General features: G+C 49.1%; 1 protein-coding gene across 2 annotated transcripts; it reads left to right on the top strand.

Annotated features, from left to right (window-relative positions):
- The first annotated feature begins 447 nt into the window (after positions 1 to 447).
- Positions 448 to 18505, top strand: SLC39A7 (solute carrier family 39 member 7). 2 transcript variants are annotated; one of them, XM_028720840.2, is made up of 8 exons: positions 448 to 566; positions 12320 to 12878; positions 13867 to 14035; positions 14217 to 14291; positions 15196 to 15321; positions 16108 to 16218; positions 16349 to 16545; positions 17359 to 18505. In XM_028720840.2, exons 2-8 carry the CDS (start codon positions 12330 to 12332, stop codon positions 17608 to 17610), a joined length of 1479 nt encoding a protein of 492 aa, XP_028576673.2. In that variant the 5' UTR covers positions 448 to 566; positions 12320 to 12329; the 3' UTR covers positions 17611 to 18505. The 2 variants fall into 2 exon arrangements, with proteins under 2 accessions (XP_028576673.2, XP_077779440.1); XM_077923314.1 differs by lacking the exon at positions 448 to 566 and adding an exon at positions 1018 to 1139.
- Positions 18506 to 20200: the final 1695 nt, after the last annotated feature.

Here is a 20200-nt window from a genome sequence, read left to right on the forward strand (position 1 = left end):
GAGGGGAGAAGGGGGCGGGGCCTCTCATATTATAATACAATCTCATCATATATAGAAACATTTGAGTTATGTCATATTATTTTATATGTACGCGCCTGTATGCATATTTTATATATATGTATGTATATGTATATACATGCAGATGTGTAATATGATACGTATATAGCATTATAAATACAGGCACGTATATAATAATCTACTTGAAGCGACGCCTCACTCTGCCCTTAACAATCATGGCGCCGCTCGTCCGCGGAAACGGCCGTTAAACCCCAAGCGGTCGCCATCTTTGTTGAGGGCAAGGTCCGTCGCCACCGGCGGCCGCCATTTCCCCCGTCCCTCCAGTTATCGCGGGAGGGAGGAAAGAAAGAAGGTGCGCGGCCGCCATTTTTGTCGCGGGCAGAAACGCTCCGTGGGCGCCATCACAGGGATGGGCAAAGGGGGGGATTATTACCACTATTTTTGAATGGAGGGAGGGTGGAGTTCCCGCGATGTTTGGGGCTTGGTGGGCGGGGCTCTGCTGCCACGTCAGGCTTCAGGCAGGAGATAGCGGATCCGGAGAGAGCCGGGTGAGAATCCTGCTCGCGGGGGGGGGGGTTACCGGGAGGGGGGTTCCTCGTGGCCCATAGGGGGTGGGGGTCCTGGGATGGGTGGGGTCCCTCTGGGAAGCTCCCCCCCCGTTTGGGGGGCGGGTGGGGCAGCCTCCGTGTCTGCAGAGGGACCCCCCCTCCGTGGACCCCCGCGAGGGCCGCTTGCTGCCCCCCTTCATCGCGAGGGGGTGGACTAGATGCCCCCTGGGGTCCCTCCCCACTGGCAGCCTCTCCATCCCCTTCCTGAACGAGGACCCCCCCCCCCAGTCTCCCTGCGCTTGGGGGTCCCTTTTCTTTGCTCCCCCCCCTCTCCTGCCCCCCCTTCTCCCAACACGTGTTTCCCCCTCTCCTTCCTTCCTGAAAAGCCAGCCCGGGGGCGGAAAACGCAGCCGCCCCCTCCCTGGGGGGCAGGAAAGAGGGGCTGGGCTGGGGGTCCCAAGCCAGGGCATGGCTGCAGGACAAGCATCCTTCGCAGGCTCTACAAACTCCGCTGCCCCAGGGATGGGCCTCGCCTGGGTCTGATCCTGCAAAGCATCTTGAAAAGGGGCCCAGGTGATAATGTAGCACCCTGCTTGTGGTTAACGCTTAGCTGGAATGAAATATTCAACGCAGCAATAGAGAAATTAAAATAATAATTTATTTGTCAGACAAATAAATGAGAGGCACAGTGGTATATGGTTACCAAGCTCTGGCCTGGCCTCCTGCCATTATGGCCAGCACTTATATTCCCTTAATCCAGCCCCCTTTGCTCCTCCTTGGCTGCATCTGTCCAATCAGCCTGGTTGGATTTCCTATTGGCTGCCTGCTATATCCAATCACAAAAGATACACCCACATCCTCCTGTCCTTATATGGAGCACAAAGAGCTATATATTGTTACATCTATAAATGACAAATAAGTAGTAATATATCTTACATGTGTCTCAACAAGGAATATTAATTACCAGCTCACCTCTTGCCCTCTTCGCCCTATTGCCTTCTAAAACAAATGGTTAATCTTAAATTTTTATCTTAAACATATGTCAAGGATCTTGAGTTTCACATCAACATTGAAAGATCTCCTTCATTTGAGAGTTTCTAAACAAATGTCTGACAGCCATATATCAGGACTGCTTGGATGGCTGCTTGGATGGCGTCTTCTTGTCTGACAGGGGGCTGGGCTCAATGGCCCCTGTGGTCTATTCCAACTCTAGGACTCTATGAAATAAGAATCTAACATCTAAATTTGTTACTTTCTAAATCCTTTGCATAGTTACATTTAAGCCAATATATTTAAGCTAATATATTTCATACATTATCATAGGTAACCTTTTAAAAGAATAAAGCTTCTCAAAATAGAAAGGAAGGAACTCAGTAAAAAACAGGTTTTAAAAGGAACCCCTTCAGTTTACCCCCCCTTCAGCCATCTGCTCTCCTCTTTAGCTGTTCCCAATATTTATTACCCTTAAACTCTCTCAGTTTAAGAAAGAAAACAGCTTTAAAAAAGACTTCCCAAAAATGCTTTCTTTCTGCCAGCCAGATGCTTCTCCATTTGGTCTTTAACCTTGGAAAGAAGATCTAGCTCATTTTACTGGGAGGCACATTGGTATAATTTTACTATTTACTCATTCCTAATTATATTTATCTCTGCCTTTGTTATCTTCTGTAACATGTAGGATCAGTGTCCGTTCTCAGCCTGTAATTTCAGCTTTTACGACTTTGAGAATTGTTTTCTGCTATCAATCAAGGGGCCCCTTGTCTAGGAAGAAAACACTGTCAGTGTTTTCTTAAGCAGCTAGCCTTCTTGCCTGGCGTGAAACTTTTAAAAATCTAAGCCCTCTTTAATATACAAGCCTTGATCAAACATTAATAAAATGCAGGCTTATGCCTGATGCCTCATTCCCCCCTTTCAAGCTCAAGGACCTTCGTCCCAAGTGTCCTTGATAGCTTGACCTTCATCATATTCCTGAGGTAAAGCTCTGTATAGGGCCATGATATGAGGTAGAGTTTCATTTGAAACCATCTTGCTAATTGTACTTCTAAAACATGAAATGATACATGGCATCATACATAAAACCATTACCACTACTGTCAAGAAAAACAAGCAAGACAATAGTATCCCTTTGAGTCCTGTGACATTAGGTAACCAATTGGTGAGCCATCCCATATCCCATCCTTCCCATGTTTGTACTGGGACATGTGCTATATTCTCCATCTTTGTAGCCAACACACGGATTGCCTCACCATTATCAGAAATGTTAAAGCAACAGGCATTCCCTGTCAAGTTCAAGACTCCACATAGGCCTCCCTGCTTGGCAAGTACATAATCCATTCCCATTTTCAGCTGCAAAATGGCGGCTCTACTTTCATCCAACTGTTGTGCAATAAGTCTCAAACTCTGGGCCGTTGCATTGGTTACAAGTTCCACTACTGCTTGCAATCGAATTATTCTGTTTAGATTATAGATAGGATCCCGTGCCCCTTGTATGAGCTCACCAGGATTCCAGGAGGCAGGATCATAATAGGCTATAATGCGCTCTGGTGGCCAATCATCAGTACCGCTCCAACTTTGGGTACTTCCTCCTGCTATATGAGAAATATCAGCGTTTCTTCGTGTACGCTTGGCCAAATTAGTAGGCATAATCCACATTGGTGGTAATACCCATCCCAGGAAACAAGTCCCACTCCATTTGGAAGGGAGTTTCTTGTATGCCCATTCTCCACATATCCACCACAACCATCGGGTCTGAGGTTTTTGGTACGTGGAGTACAGAAGGCGAAATATCAAAAGAGGTAGAGAGTTCACAGTGCAGTATGTTAGATTGCCTTTTTCTGTCACAGTTATGTTCCATACCACTTTCCATGCATGAATAAAAGGAGGTGCACAGGGCAAGGTATTCCGAGTTCGATAGGTAGTACCGTGTGCCCAGGTATGACTATTCTTAAAATAATCCCAAGTATAGTGACAATGAGAAGAGCCTATCATGATAGAATCAGCTGCATCTGATGATTTATGTACACAGAATTCCCCTTGTACAGGTATAACTCGTAATGGTTTAGTTGAGTTCCATCCGTGGAAATTCTGTAATTCTGTTTGGTGTGGTATTTCGCTTACCATACCAATGGCATCTAATGGTATCGGTAATAAGGGCATACCTCCCTCTGAATCATCTGGCCCAAGAGAGCAAACAAGGCAATTGGTCCTATTTGCAACATTGGCTACCATTTCAGCTAAACCTACCCACATATTGTGGTCATGGCGGAATCCATATTTAGTCAATTTGGTCAGATTCAAGGACCCTTCCCCTTCCCAAGGGATCAGGATTAATAATAGAATCATGTTGATGTCTAGCATATGCATTCCTTCCACAGAAGAGTACCTTATTGTGATAGCAAATAAATATTAGTCCCAATATAATTCCCCCAGTGACAGAAATGGGGAACCACCAAGACCAAAACATATATCCCGAGGATCCCCAATGAGTAATATCTCTGATAATTGTTCCACAAGGGGGGGCCAGTCAATTAATTGTATAAGAGAATCTTCCCGTTCACAGTCGCTGGTTCAGACGCTCCTCAAGCTTCAGGCGTGCGCAGGTCAGCCAGCTTCCAGGTTGTGGCTGCAGCAGGCCGGTCGTCTAATGTTGCCCGTGACCTAGCCCGTTCCCCGTAGGGCTAGATACAGGGGTTTTTGGAGAGAGTCAGTTTTAAAGGATTAGAGGGGTCACCTTTGCACGTCCAACTGCCTTCGGACTTCTTCAAACGAGAGTGATGAATCCAGGGGGTCACCTCAGCTACCTTCACCGCTGTTGGAGTAGAGAGCAAGACGGTGTAAGGTCCACGCCACTTAGGTGCGAGTGGATCACGTTTCCACTCTTTCACCCATACGCTATCGCCAGCCTGGAACTGATGAATCGGCTCGGCAATGCTGCACGGCGTGCGCTCGAGGACCCACCTGTTAAGAGAAACAAAAACACGGGAGAGAGATTGCACTTGTCCCTGTGTCACATGGTCTCCTAGTTGTTTAAGGTCAGCTGGAATATCCTGAACAAAGGAGGGCGGTCTCCCATACAGGAGCTCAAAAGGTGACAACTTAAGTCTTTTTGTGGGTGCACACCGAACACGAAACAGTGTTATGGGTAACACATCTACCCATCCCAATCCCGTTTCCTGGGTTAATTTTGCCAATTGGGTTTTCAGAGTCCGATTCATTCTTTCAGTTTTCCCTGAACTCTGAGGCCTATATGCTGCATGCAGTCTCCATTTCACTTGTAGGACTTGACATACTTCTTGTACTACTTGATCAATGAACGCTGGCCCATTATCACTTCCAATGCATCTAGGTAATCCAAACCTCGGGATCAATTCAGTGAGGAGTCTCTTAGTTACCTCTCGTGCCTTTTCAGTTCGGGTGGGAAAGGCTTCAACCCATCCGGTAAGAGTGTCTACAAACACAAGGAGATACTTGAATCCCTTAGAAGGGACCAGCTCTGTGAAGTCCACAATTAGACTTTCCATGGGGACATATCCCACATGTTGGATTCCAGGAGGTTTTACCGGTCCCTGCCTGGGATTGTTTTTAGCACAAAGAACACATTTCTGTGAAATGCAAGTTGCTAATTGTGATAGGTTAATAATATACAACTTCCGACTGAGACTCTCTCTGGTTGCAGTACCGCCAAGGTGAGTAGATTCATGATAATTTCTTACAATTGTGCCTGCTAGATGATGAGGTACATAAATCCTATTGTCCGGCAGAATCATCCAACCGTCCTTCACAACTGCTCCTTCCTGTTCAGCCCACTTCCTCTCTTCTGGGGTATAGTGAGGTTTAACTTCTTCTGGAACTACCTCTGGTATGAGGGCTGCTATAAATCCTCCCACAGGCTTTTGGGCTGCCTCTCGGGCTGCTTTGTCAGCCGCATGATTTCCTCTGGTTATTGGATCCCTTCCTCGTCCATGACCTTTGCAATGCATTACAGCAATCTGTTCTGGAGCCCATACTGCTTCTAACAGGATTTCTACTTCAGGTCCATATTTCAAGGCCTTCCCGTGGGCTCCTATTAGACCTCTTTCTTTCCATAGAGCTCCATGTGCATGCAGGGTTAAGAAGGCATATTTAGAATCAGTATAGATGTTTGCCTTACATCCGGCTGCCAATTGCAGAGCTCTAGTTAAACCTATAAGTTCAGCTTTTTGTGCTGAGGTGCCGGCAGGCAAAGCTTCAGCTTCCACAACTTCCTCATTGGTGACCACAGCATATCCTGCTCGTCTGGCACCTTCATGCAGGTAACTGCTACCATCAGTATAATATACAACATCTGGATTTTTCAATGGTTCATCTTTCAGATCGGGTCTACTGGAATAAACTTCATCCATTACTTGGAGACAATCATGTGATTCCTCATCATCTACCTCTGGTAGGGGCAGCAAAGTCGCTGGATTGAGCATATTCACTACTCGTAGATGAATCCTGGGATTTTCACACAATAGGCCTTGGTATCTAGCCATCCTTGGGTTCGTTAGCCAATAACTACCCTTATATTCCATGAGTGTCAGAACAGCATGAGGTACATTCACATACATCGTCTGGCCGAAGGTAAATTTATCAGCTTCTTTGACAAGGCTTGCAGTGGCCGCTACTGCCCTTAGGCATGGAGGCCATCCTTTTGCTACTGAGTCCAATTGTTTTGACAAATAAGCTACTGGACGGTTCCAACTTCCTAATCTCTGGGTCAGGACTGCCGCTGCAATCCCATTCTGTTCATGTACATACAGCTGAAAGGGTTTTTCCGAATTAGGCAGTCCAAGGGCTGGGGCCTCCATAAGTCGTTGTTTGATAACTAAAAAGGCTTGTTGCTGCTCAGGTCCCCATACGAATGGGTCCTTCTCTGCACCTCGAGTGCTTTCATGTAAGGGCTTGGCCAGACTGCTGAAATCAGGTATCCATAGTCTACAAAACCCTGCTGTTCCTAGGAATCCTCTAAGTTGTTTCCTTGTGGTAGGTTCCTTGATAAGGCAAATAGCTTCTTTCCTCTCTGGTCTCAATGCTCGTTGTTGGTGTGAGATGTCAAAGCCCAAATATTTGACCTTTTCTAAACATAACTGTGCCTTTTTCTGGGAAACTCGGTAGCCAGCTTGCCAGAGCAAGTGGAGCAGTTCCTCTGTCCCTTCTTTACAGGTATCAAAATCCTTTGCTGCTAGTATAAGGTCATCTACATATTGCAGAACCACCTTTTCTCCAGGTATTGAGGGGTAACTTGTTAGATCCTTCGCCAAGGCAGTGCCAAACAAAGTTGGGGAATTTTTAAATCCCTGGGGCAATCTTGTCCAGGTTAGCTGGCCTTTTGTTCCTGTTAAAGGGTCTTCCCACTGGAAGGCAAATATAGGTTGGCTCTGTGGTGCCAGCCGGCAACAGAAGAATGCATCTTTCAAGTCCAATACAGTAAAAAATGTTGCTTCTGGTGGGATCAAACTCAGCAAGGTATATGGGTTTGGTACATTTGGGTGCAAGGTCTCGATAGCCTGGTTTACGAGCCTCAAGTCCTGCACTGGCCTGTATTCATCTGTCCCAGGTTTTCGAACAGGCAAAAGGGGTGTGTTCCATTCTGATTGGCAGGGCTTAAGCAGACCATATTTTAATAGGCGGTCCAAATGTTTCTGGATGCCCTCTGCTGCTCGCCGGGGTAAAGGATATTGCTTTACAGATACAGGGGTAGCCATAGGTTTTAAGGTTACTACAATTGGAGCTATATTCTTGGCCATTCCTGGTGGGCTATTTTCGGCCCATACTCCTGGTGGCACCTGTAGGGTTTGGAGGAGCTTGTTTAATTCTGTATCCAATGTGGGTTGGACTTGCAAGGCTGACATTAGGCGCCATGATTGTTCCTTAGGTACTGAAAGGGTAATTATTCCTGCTGCCTTTGATGGCAGTTTCATTTCTGGACCTCGAGGAGTGAAGGTGATTTGGGCCTGCAGTTTGGACAGCATATCTCTACCTAAGAGAGGTATTGGACACTCAGGTATATACAAAAACTGATGGGTTAAACGATGTCCCCCAATCTGGCATTCCAAAGGTTGGAGGAAAGACCTCTTAGCTGACTGACCAGTGGCACTTTTAATGACTACACTTTTGGATGCCTTTTTCTGCAATAGTTCTGGGAGTACTGAGTATTCAGCCCCAGTATCAATCATAAAGTCTATTAAATGGCTCCCTAATTGAATCGTGACCGTGGGCTCCTGGAAGCCTAACTTTATGGAGTCCGGTCGTTCCTAGTCTTGAGTAAAATCCTCCTCTGCCAGTCCAATGAAATTGTCTCTACTCTGTCCTTGTCCAGGTCTCTGATATCTTCCATTTCGGATCATTCCCCGTCCCCGTCCCTGGTTTCTTGGGCCGGAGCCTGGGCCTGGGCCTGGGCCTGGGCGTACTTCTTCCAACCTCAGGGGTTCAGGACACTCCCGCTTCCAATGACCCTCCTTCTTGCAATTCGCACATTGATTCCTTCCCAGTGGTGGATTCCTTCCCCGCCCTCTTCCTCCATTTAAGGGGCGGTAGTCTTGCTTCACTGCTGTGGCTAGCATTACCATCTTTTCCTTCTGCCACTTCTTCTTCTCTTGCTTCTCAGCCTCATCCCTATTCCGATAAACTCGGCGTGCAATGGCCATAATTTGGCTCATCAGCATCCCTTCCCATCCTTCTGATTTCTGAATTTTCTTACGAATGTCAGAAGCGCACTGGGCCACAAATGTAGCAGTAATCATTCTGCTGTTTTCAGGGGCTTCAGGGTCAAAAGGAGTCCATATACGATAGGCTTCTTGCAGCCTCTCTAAAAAGTCTCCCGGACTCTCATTTGGTTTCTGTTCTACTTCTGAGACTTTAGACATATTAGTGGGCTTCTGGCATGCCCTGCGAATACCTTGCACAAGCGTCTGGCGGTAAGTGGTAAGTCTGGCCAGATGAATTGCATTGTTTGGATCCCAATTAGGATCTTCCAAGGGAAAGTTATCTTGGAGATGACGGTCAATATTAAAAATATTTCCCACTCTGGCCTGCTCACGCAAATATATCTGTGCCTTTTCAATTATGTCTCTTCTTTCCTCAGTGGTGAACAGAGTATTCAGAAGCTGGCGACAATCTGTCCAAGTAGGACTATGAGTATTTACTATTGAAGTCACCAAGTCCATCATAGCCTGAGGTTTTTCTGCAAAAGATGGGGTGTGTGTTTTCCAATTCATCAGATCCGTAGTTGTGAATGGAATGTACTGAAGGGTCGAAGTTCGAGGTGGCCTTGGTCCGAGTTGCCCGTTAACCAGCACAGGCTCCTCAAGTGCATCAAATACTCTTCTGAGAGGGGCTACTACGTGATCTTTCTCTTCGCTTTGCTCTAGGGGCCTCAAATCATAGGGGATGGTATTTGTCCCAAGGCGTTCTTTTAGCAGCTTAATACGCCTGGCTGTATTGCTTGCTGACCGATTAAGGTCTCCCTGTAACTTCTGTAATAATTCTCTAGGACTTGGATGTACAGGGGTTTGGGGTAGGCAATCAGTTGTTCCACTAAAAGAGACTGTAGATGGAGTTCTACTGGGACTCACAGATGGAATAACCACTTCTGCTTGGGCTTCATTATAGGACTCCAATGCCTCCTGAAGATATTTATCATAATCTATCAAGGAGTCAAGTTCTGTGTCTCTACCCCCATTATTCGTTCCACTTTCTTGCCTTGGGGTTACAACTGGTGGAGGGTTTGGATTATGCTCCCTTCGATGTGGAGCATAGGGTGGAGGTGGAAGCACCTCTTCCTCTGGTCCCTCAAAAATGGGTTTGAGTTTATTTGGCAAGATTCCTTTCCTAGCTTCGGCTTTTACAGCCAATAATTTGCATCGTTGGACTTTGCATTCCCTTATCCATGGAGGATTTTTATTTAATGTGCTCAGCCAGGAATCTATATATGAAAATTGTTCTGGGCACCCTCCAGTTTCTTTGGTGATGTTAGACCAAAGTTTGCTTACTAAATTTATATCAAAGGTTCCTTGAGATGGCCATTCAGTATTTTGTTTTGGCCATTCTAGTTCACATAACGTTCTCAAGTGCTCTGGCGTCCTTTTGACTCCATATGCCCCTGAGAAGGCTTTCTTAAAATTATTTAACATACATTCAAGAGGTGTATTTCCCCCCTTTGAACCCCCAACTCCCATTGTATGGCCCTGTGAAGTATCCACTCAGTCACTCACACACACGCTTCGTGGGTTTCCTTGCCCAGATGGAGTCGCCTCACTGGGAACCGAAGTACTACCCACTCCACACTCAGGTCAGCTACAGATTGCTCTGTACTTTCTCACACATACAATGCGCAAGATACTTCACCACACTCTACCTCCCATTCTTCCCTTTCCCCCCACCAGACCACCATCTGATATACCCAACCACCTAGCGTACTCAGTTCCCACTTACTGAGACGCAGAAGTTTGATCAAGACTTCTCTTCCTCCCAATTAATTGGAGGGCCAAAAATCCCTTTGTGCACTTACCCCTTGGTTGGTTCCGTTTCCCCCCGGTCCGTCGCCGTCGGTGGGCAGGGTATCAGACAGACGAGACTGCTGCGTTCCCCTGGAAAAAAATTTTCCATTGCGCGCTGAGTAGGCAGTGAGTGATCCTCTGTCTTGTACCCTGCTCAGTAGGCGAAGGGGCTGCGTTCCAGCAGACCACTTATCCGAGTCGCAGGCACCATAAAATGTAGCACCCTGCTTGTGGTTAACGCTTAGCTGGAATGAAATATTCAACGCAGCAATAGAGAAATTAAAATAATAATTTATTTGTCAGACAAATAAATGAGAGGCACAGTGGTATATGGTTACCAAGCTCTGGCCTGGCCTCCTGCCATTATGGCCAGCACTTATATTCCCTTAATCCAGCCCCCTTTGCTCCTCCTTGGCTGCATCTGTCCAATCAGCCTGGTTGGATTTCCTATTGGCTGCCTGCTATATCCAATCACAAAAGATACACCCACATCCTCCTGTCCTTATATGGAGCACAAAGAGCTATATATTGTTACATCTATAAATGACAAATAAGTAGTAATATATCTTACATGTGTCTCAACAAGGAATATTAATTACCAGCTCACCTCTTGCCCTCTTCGCCCTATTGCCTTCTAAAACAAATGGTTAATCTTAAATTTTTATCTTAAACATATGTCAAGGATCTTGAGTTTCACATCAACATTGAAAGATCTCCTTCATTTGAGAGTTTCTAAACAAATGTCTGACAGCCATATATCAGGACTGCTTGGATGGCTGCTTGGATGGCGTCTTCTTGTCTGACAGGGGGCTGGGCTCAATGGCCCCTGTGGTCTATTCCAACTCTAGGACTCTATGAAATAAGAATCTAACATCTAAATTTGTTACTTTCTAAATCCTTTGCATAGTTACATTTAAGCCAATATATTTAAGCTAATATATTTCATACATTATCATAGGTAACCTTTTAAAAGAATAAAGCTTCTCAAAATAGAAAGGAAGGAACTCAGTAAAAAACAGGTTTTAAAAGGAACCCCTTCAGTTTACCCCCCCTTCAGCCATCTGCTCTCCTCTTTAGCTGTTCCCAATATTTATTACCCTTAAACTCTCTCAGTTTAAGAAAGAAAACAGCTTTAAAAAAGACTTCCCAAAAATGCTTTCTTTCTGCCAGCCAGATGCTTCTCCATTTGGTCTTTAACCTTGGAAAGAAGATCTAGCTCATTTTACTGGGAGGCACATTGGTATAATTTTACTATTTACTCATTCCTAATTATATTTATCTCTGCCTTTGTTATCTTCTGTAACATGTAGGATCAGTGTCCGTTCTCAGCCTGTAATTTCAGCTTTTACGACTTTGAGAATTGTTTTCTGCTATCAATCAAGGGGCCCCTTGTCTAGGAAGAAAACACTGTCAGTGTTTTCTTAAGCAGCTAGCCTTCTTGCCTGGCGTGAAACTTTTAAAAATCTAAGCCCTCTTTAATATACAAGCCTTGATCAAACATTAATAAAATGCAGGCTTATGCCTGATGCCTCAATAAATCTGAGTTTCTGACATGCGGGTCGACCGGCTGCTTGAGCCCCCCCCCCCCCCGTGTGGGTCAGTGTCGTTCCTTAAAATAAGTCGCCCCAACAGAAAGTCTAGTTGCCCTTTTGGGGGCAAGGCGGCTCTAAACTCTTGTTTTTCAAATGACGAGCTGTGATTGAATCTCAGTTAAATATCTGGCTAGTTTAGAGGACAACCTGAAGATCTTTGAGAACTTAGAGAAGGAAAGTCTCTCAATGCAGAGACAGTCAATTTTGTCCTCTTTTTCTTAATGGTTACACGAATCGTTCACAACATAGGAATATTATTCCCAGCAATAAGCAGGGCGGGGGGGGGAGGATGGTAAGAGAAGACGAGCGACAACAATTAGCTATGACGAGCGACAACAATTAGCTATGACGTCCTTCGCTCCTCCCGCTCGGGCTGCACAGAAAAAGCCATTTGGTTCCAGAAATCCATTCCGATTGTACAGATAAAGTATAATGGATGGAATTCTACAGGATGGGGTCTGAGCGCGTGAAAAAGGACCAGATCCAAGAATCCCCAAATGATGGATATGTTCGGTAGCATCCTGGCACCCAGGCTTCCTCACTTGGTGGCCAGCGGTCGAAAGCCAGGGGAAAAATACGCCTGGCGCCTGGCTAATTTTGAAGGCTGATGTGGTTGTGCAGCCCTTGACCTTCCTTCTCCCCACAGATCCGGCACCATGGCTGCTAGCAGGTTGTTCGCGAGCCCCCAGCCCACGGACGTGGCCACCGCCGTGGTGCTCTGCTTGGCGCTGCTGTGGGGAGCCTCCGCGCAGCACGAGGGCTTTCATGGCCACGCTCACGAGGACTTCCACCACGGCCACAGCCACGCTCACGGCCATGGCCACACGCACGAGGATATCTGGCACGGCCACGCACATGACGACGGCCACACGCACGAGCATATCTGGCACGGCCACGATGACGGCCATGGGCACACGCACGAGGGTATCCGGCACGGCCACGCTCACGAGGACCACCATGGACACAGCCACTCGCATGGGGGCCACTTGCACGAAGGCTTGCACCACGGGCACTCGCACGAGGATTTTCACCATGGGCACGAGGGCCACCACCATGGTCATGGCCATTTCCACGACGGTCCTCTCCACCACAGCAACTCGCACGAGTCTCCTGCTGGCGGCCCCAGCAAGGCCCAATCCTCCCCTGGGAACAATAAGCCTTTGCCGCGGAGGGAGAAATTGGAGCCGCTGCAGTTGTGGACTTACGTGAGTGGCTTCCAGCATCAGACAACTCAGGGTCTTCCTGGATCCCTTTCCCCGGGCTCTGGGTGGGACGGGGGTCTTTTGCTCTTTCTGGGGACGGGAGACGCCGGCAGCGCTTTCCCATCTGCGTTGTCTTGGAAGCAAGTTCCACATACCCAGTGGGGTTTCTTTCCTAGTAAGTGCCTTTAGCAGGTACAGAGAGCCTCCATCGTGTCGATTGTGAATTCCGTGCCATCCTTCTTTCCCATTTTTTATTATCCAACATTATCTGCCCCACGGATAATGGGGAGCACCTTGAGGTCCATAAATAGCAACACCCTAGAGGTCCCGGCCCTAAGGAAGTCACATTAGTCTCAGCCAGAGCCAGGGCCTTTTCAACACTGGCCCCAACTTGGTGGAAAGCTCTCTCTCATGAGACCGGGGCCCTGCAGGATCTGACTACTTTCCGCAGGGCATGTAAGACAGAGTTGTTCCGCCTGGCCGTTGGCTTGGAATCAACTTGATCCCCTTCCCCTCTTTCCTTTTTCCTATCTCCTTCTGTGATGGAACTCCTATTTGGGGACTTCCCTGGCTTTTTTCTGGCCCATGTGGGACCAGTCTGGATAGTTGGCCTTGGTGAAGACCTGATGTTTTCATCCCCAAAAATGAGGGGATGAAATGAGGCTGCATTTTAACGTTTTAATGCTGTATTTTAATCTTGTTTTTTAAGTTGTTTTTCAATCAATCGTTTTTATATCGGGTGTTAGCCTTCCTGAGCCCGGTCTTGGCTGGGGAGGGTGGGGTATAAATAATTTTTATTATTATTATTATTATTATTATTATTATTATTATTATTATTATTATCTGTTTTCAGTCTGCAAAAGAGACCCCCAGCCTTGGGGGGGGGCCCTTTCGAGTCCTGTATTGCAGCGGCCTGGGCTGGCTGGGGTTGGGCCAAGGGGCCCCTGCTAGCTGTGGGGGTGACCCTCTCTTTCTCTCCCCCCACCCGTAGGCCATTGGCGCCACTCTCCTCATCAGCGCTGCCCCGTACTTCATCCTCTTCCTCATCCCGGTGGAGTCCAACACCTCCCAGCACCAAGCCCTCCTCAAACTGCTGCTCAGCTTCGCCTCGGGGGGGCTTCTGGGAGACGCCTTCCTGCACCTCATCCCTCACGCGCTGGGTGAGTTGAAGGGCAGACCCTTAGTCCTGCCCCCTCCGCCCTGCCTCTGATTTGGGCTGGATGGCCTCTTCCCTCCCCTCCTCTCATCCCAGTGAGCTGCGATTCCGGGGGTTGGACTACATAGCCCTCAGAGGTCCCTTCCAGCCCTGTGACTCTGTCCCCCGTTCCTTCTCCCCTCCAGAGCCGCACTCCCACCACGGGGAAGGCGCAGGACACAGCCACGTGAAGCCGGAATCCCACGGGCATTCTCACCAAGGTAAGAGCTCAGTGCTGGGGGGGGGGGGGGAGGTTTTTGCACTACAATTCCCAGAATCCCTAGGGAGCCCAAAGCAGCGGCCATGGATGATGGGTGTTGTAGCCCAATGACATCTGGGGAACTCAGGTGGAGAAAGGCTGAGTCGTCGCAGGGGAGGGCAAACATTAATTCTCGGCCCAGGATACCTGAAGGAGTGTCTCCACCCCCATCGTTCAGCCTCGGACACTGAGGTCCAGCGCCGAGGGCCTTCTTGGGGTTCCCTCACTGCGAGAAGCCAAGTTACAGGGAACCAGGCAGAGGGCCTTCTCGGTGGTGGCGTCCACCCTGTGGAACGCCCTCCCACCAGATATCCAGGAAATCAACTTTACTTTTCAACTGTATTTTTATTGCAATGTTTCAGTAACAACAACGGCAACTTTTTAATTATTATTATTATTAAATAATTATTTATACCCCTACCATCTGACCTGGTTTCCCCAGCCACTCTGGGCAGCTTCCAGTACATATAAAAACATAAGAAACATTAAAAACTTCCCTATCCAGGGCTGCCTTCGGATGACTTCTAAAGGTTGTGTAGTTATTTACGCCTTTCAACATAAGACACAATAAGAGAGATCAGAAACAAACCAAGAGAAAAGAAAAAAAAGGAAGGGGGAAAAATACTTTTGGAAGATATTTGAAGGCAGCGATGGAGGTTTTTAAGGTTTGAGCTTTCATGTTGTTTTTATAAAATTTTGCTGGAAGTTGCCCTGAGGGGCTGGGGCAGCCCATTCGGATGGGTGGGATATAAGTAATAAAATTATTATCGTTATAATTAAAATAGAAACTACCAGGGGCAAGGGCCTGATCCTTCTTCTTTCTCATCATCTTCTGCTCATCTCCCCCGCCCCCGGCCTCCTTCCAGGTTCTGAGCACCAGCACATGATGTCGGTGGGCCTCTGGGTCCTGGGCGGCATTGTGGCCTTCCTGGTGGTGGAGAAGTTCGTCCGGCACGTCAAAGGAGGCCACGGACACCACGGACACAGCCACGGTGGGTGCGGCCAAAGCCCCGGGGCCAAATCTGCCCCCTGCACAAGCCCCTCGTTTATTCGGTTCTTTGTTCGATTTATACATCGCCCTTTGTCCAAAGATCTCGGGGTGACGGGCAAGATAAACTTGCGAAAGGAATTTGGGGAAATGATCTACAACAAGCTAAAAACAAAATCTTTTAATTAACCTTTCCCCAAAAAACCGGCAGCCTTTCTCCTGGGGATTATGGGCGTGGAGATACCACAAGAATTGAGGAGTTTATTTATGTATGGCAGCGAGAATGTTGTTAGCCCAGTGTTGGAAAGGAGGGAACGTAACAATAAAACTGGAAGGGCAGACGAAATATGCCGAGATGGAACCATGTAGATCAAAAATCCAACAGAGAATGGGACAATTATATCTAAAGCATCACTGAAAATATCTAAAAGATCACGGTAAACATGTAAAATCGTTGGCAGGCTTTGAATGACTCCTGCAACGTGTCATAATCCTTGGATGCGTTGGATAATTGTAAAATAAATTATGTTTAATATGCAGTCACTATAGAAACAGGTTGGGGAGGAGGGAAGCCTCAATATGGGAACAATTTAACATATTTCCAGCTTTTCTGTTCTACTTCGTTTATCTACATGGTCAACGGAGAGCTGCAGCTGTTATTCATTGCATGAAATTAATAAAGATTAATTGAGGTGGGGGGGGGGGTAAACTTGTTGCCGTGGCTTTATCTGTTGGGGGGGCAGGGGGTGTCTTCCTGCCCTCCCTAAAACTTTCCTTTCCTCCTGCCCAGTTCCCAAAGCCAAGAGCAGCGACGACGAGGCAGAAAAAGAGCCTTTGCGGGGAAAGACATCGGAGAAAACCACAGCCCCCTCCCAGGGGAAGCAGAAGCCCCCCGACTCTGGTGAGGTGGTGCATTTGGGCAAGCCCTGGATTTTTTTGGGGGAGCGATTGGGCTTTTCTAAAATGGGTCCAGGGATACAGCCCCCCCTCACTTTCTCTTCTCTCTCCTCTTCTTGTTCCCCCCCCCCCAGCCATGCGTGTGTCTGGATACCTGAACCTGGCCGCCGACTTTGCCCACAACTTCACGGACGGGCTGGCGCTGGGGGCGTCCTTCCTGGCGGGGGGCACGGTCGGGGCCGTCACCACCCTGACGGTCCTGCTCCACGAGGTGCCCCACGAGGTGGGCGACTTCGCCATCCTCGTCCAGTCCGGCTGCAGCAAGAAGAAGGTAATGGATCTCCCTGGCGGGGACGGGTCGAAATACGTATATTATTATTATTCATTTATGCCCCATCCATCTGGCTGGGCTTCCCCAGCCACTCTGGGCTGCTTCCAATAAAATATTAAAACACAATAACACATCAAACATTAAAAGCTTCCCTGAACAGGGCTGCCTTCATATGTCCTCCAAAAGTCTGGTATTTGTTGTTCTCTTTGACATCTGGTGGCAGGGCGTTCCACAGGGTGGGAGCCACCACCGAGAAGGCCCTCTGTATGGTTCCCTGTAACTTGGCTCCTCGCAGTGAGGGAACCGCCAGAAGGCCCTCAGCGCTGGGCAGATAGGGTCTCAGCCTGCATACCAGATGGAGCTGGTATGCAGGCTGAGACCCTATGGAGCTGGTAGACAGCTGCCTTGGACACAGAATTGACCTGCGCCTCCATGGACAGCTGTGAGACCAAAATGACTCCCAGGCTGTGCACCTGGCCCTTCAGGGGCACAGATACCCCATTCAGGACCAGAGAGCTCCCCACACCCGCCCGCCCCCTGTCCCCCCAAAAACAGTCCTTCTGTCTTGTCAGGATTCAACCTTAATCTGTTAGCCGCCATCCATCCTCCAACCGCCTCCAGACACTCACACAGGACTTTCACCACCTTCACTGGTTCTTATTTGAAAGAGAGGTAGAGAGGTTGAGCCTCCTTAGAGAGGGGCAGTCTACCTCTGAGCACAAGACGCTGGGCAAGAAGAGCCTTGGGGGGTTTCCCATCTGGCATTTCCGGCCGCCGTGAGTGAGACTGTCCTCCTTTTCTCCCCTCCGCCAGGCGATGAAGCTTCAGCTGGTGACGGCGCTGGGCGCCCTGGCGGGCACGGTCTGCTCGCTGCTGGCAGAAGGCGTGGGCGAGGCGGCCACGGCCTGGATCCTGCCCTTCACGGCCGGCGGCTTCATCTACGTGGCCACCGTCTCGGTCATCCCTGAGCTGCTGCAGGACTCGGGGCCGGTGCAGTCGCTGCTGGAGGTGCTGGGACTGGTCGGCGGAGTCGCCATGATGGTCTTCATCGCCCAGTACGAGTAGAGCGGAGGGGGGGGACGGGGAGGGGGCCAGGCGCCCGTTTGGGGCAGCGGAGGCGGGACCAAGGAGAAACGGACAGCCCGGCCCCCCACTCCCTCTCCAGCTCCATCTGGGGTCCAGACATTTCAGCCGCTGCTGCGCACCTCCCTTCCTCCAGGGGGTGCTGTGTTGGTGCTGCAGGAAGAGGAAGTGGAGAAAACGACCAGTCTGGGACCAGCTCTTCTGCTCCGCTTGGAGATAGCAAAATGCCCTTTTCTATAGGGCACAGGGTGGGGGGTAGGAAGAGAATTTTAGGGTTCTCGTGTGTGTGTTTGCGTGTCCATCCTCTTGGCCCCGAATTGTTGGGGTTGGGGGCTCGGAAGCAAGGACCAGGAACTTGGAGGACCAGGGTGTGAGATATGGGGGAGCCATGATTTGGGGAGGTTGGGGGTCAGGGGAAATCATGCTTTTTTTGCCGGAGGAGCATAGTTGCTGGCAGCCAATAATGGAATAATTCGGCGCAGCTCTGAAGGGGGGAGCTGAGGGCGTCACAGTGGGGACACCCCCTGCCCCCCAAAAGGGAACCAAACTGCGCCCCATAGGAGAATTTTCCAAGGGGATCTTTAGAAAAGCGTTTCTGCTACTGTAAAATACGACTCCTGGAGGTCTGTTCTCGCGGCTGAAGCCGGGGCAGAAATCCTGATTTATACTCCAAGGAAACGGTGTGGGGGTTTAGGAGCAGACTTTCCGTGTACACGTCATTTATATATATATATTTCTTTTTGTCTCCTTTTTTTTGCAATTTCTTTTGTAGGGTGGAGGGGTCTTACTTTGGGGCGACGGTTGTACCAGGGAGAAATGTGTAAAGGACAGGAATAGTGGCGCCTGCAATTAAAACTGACTTCTGCCCTGGAAAAAACGGGAAATGGCTTTGTGTATAGTTCCTGGACTTGGTCATCAGGAGGCGATGGAGGTTTCCCAAGGCCACTGGGCCAGCCTTGGCCGCCCTCCTTGGAACACCCAGGCGCTGTGAACTACAACTCCCATCCTCCTGCTCTGGGCTAATCTTGCTCAGGCCGACAGAACACGATTGCTTTCCTGCTTTGCAGCGGGTTGGTCTAGATGACCCTTGGGGTCCCTCCCAATCCTACCACCCTGTAATTCCTCGCCAGCACCTGAACTTCTTGACCAGGGAGCCGTCGAGCTGGGATTTTATTTTAGAAAATCAAAATGCCCTTTTTAGGGGGGGGAGCAGGATCCCACCTTGGCAGCGGAGTAAACAGAGGTAAAGGAATATTTTGGGGGGAGGTAAGCAAGGGACGCGGGTGGCGCTGTGGGTTAAACCACAGAGCCTAGAACTTGCCAATCAGAAGGTTGTCGGTTCGAATCCCCGCGACGGGCTGAGCTCCCGTTGCTTGGTCCCTGCTCCTGCCAACCTAGCAGTTCCAAAGCACGTCAAAGTGCAAGTAGATAAATAGGTACCACTCCGGCGGGAAGGTAAACGGCGTTTCCGTGCGCTGCTCTGTTTCGCCAGAAGCGGCTTAGTCATGCTGGCCACATGACCCGGAAGCTGTCCTTTGGCTCCCTTGGCCCATAAAGCAAGATGAGCGCCGCAACCCCAGAGTCGGTCACGACTGGACCTAATGGTCAGGAGTCCCTTTACCTTTACCTTAAGCAAGGAATGACGCCAAGCACCTAACCACTGAGCATGATGACCCTTTCCCAAAAGTTGGGGGCTGAATGACCAATAAGCAGGTGGGGTGTCTTGTATGCCCAAGAAAGACACAAGAGACTGGAACAGTCATCATTTGGCAGTCCATTATCTGCTTTGCCAGGTCACAGGTTTGATTTCTGCCGGCATTTCCAGGTAGGAACTGCAAGTCCGACACCCCAGGGCCCTCCTGGCTCTGGAGTCAGAACGGTCAAGTTGGAAGGGTCCCAGGGTCATCTAGCCCAACCCCCTTTTCCCTCTGTCCCCCATCCAGTTTGAAACCATCCCAGCCCCTGCTTAGCTTTGCGAGCGAGTCTCATTGGCGCAGCGCTTGGGGAGCAGCTGCTTGGCGTGTAGAAGGGCCCAGGTTCAATCCCCAATGGCAGGGCTGGCCAGAGATCTCAGGCCGCTAGTCCTTGTGGTGCAGCAATGGATGGAGCAACAGCCTGTCTCAGGTGTGCATATCACAGGTGTTTCTATTGTCGCTCAAACTGCCCAAAAGCTTAGATCTGAAGGAGTCCAGAAAACCCAGCCTAATTGCATCCGTCTGAGGAGAGCGGAAGCCTCTGGAGCTGGGGTGGGCTTGAGCTGACCACCCAGAAGGCAGAAATTCAACAGGGGCGGGTGCGAATGCTGAATGCCTGTTAAAAGGTGGAGGAAGGGACACCCACACTCCTGGTAAAGCTTGCCAAAGACGCTGGCTGAGTCTCCTGCAACTTGAGCACTTGAGAGGCAGCGGGGTGCAGTGGTTAGAGTGTCGGACCAGGACTTTGGAGACCAGGGTTCGAATCCCATACTGGGCTGTGAAGCTGCCCTGGCAAGTCTCTGCCTCTCTCAGCTTAGCCTCCTTCACAGGGTTGTTGTGGAGACTCAGTGAGGACTCAGACCTGGGTGGGACCCAGA

Source organism: Podarcis muralis, chromosome 2 (assembly GCF_964188315.1).
Source record: "Podarcis muralis chromosome 2, rPodMur119.hap1.1, whole genome shotgun sequence".
In the NCBI taxonomy this organism is placed as follows: domain Eukaryota; kingdom Metazoa; phylum Chordata; class Lepidosauria; order Squamata; family Lacertidae; genus Podarcis; species Podarcis muralis.

Excerpts from the sequence above, each read along its gene's own strand:
- SLC39A7 (XM_028720840.2), top strand. The coding sequence starts at position 12,330 with ATGGCTGCTAGCAGGTTGTTCGCGAGCCCCCAGCCCACGGACGTGGCC. Across the intron at positions 14,292-15,195 it reads CCACGGGCATTCTCACCAAG|GTTCTGAGCACCAGCACATG; the intron begins GTAAGAGCTCAG and ends GCCTCCTTCCAG. Across the intron at positions 16,546-17,358 it reads CCGGCTGCAGCAAGAAGAAG|GCGATGAAGCTTCAGCTGGT; the intron begins GTAATGGATCTC and ends CCCCTCCGCCAG.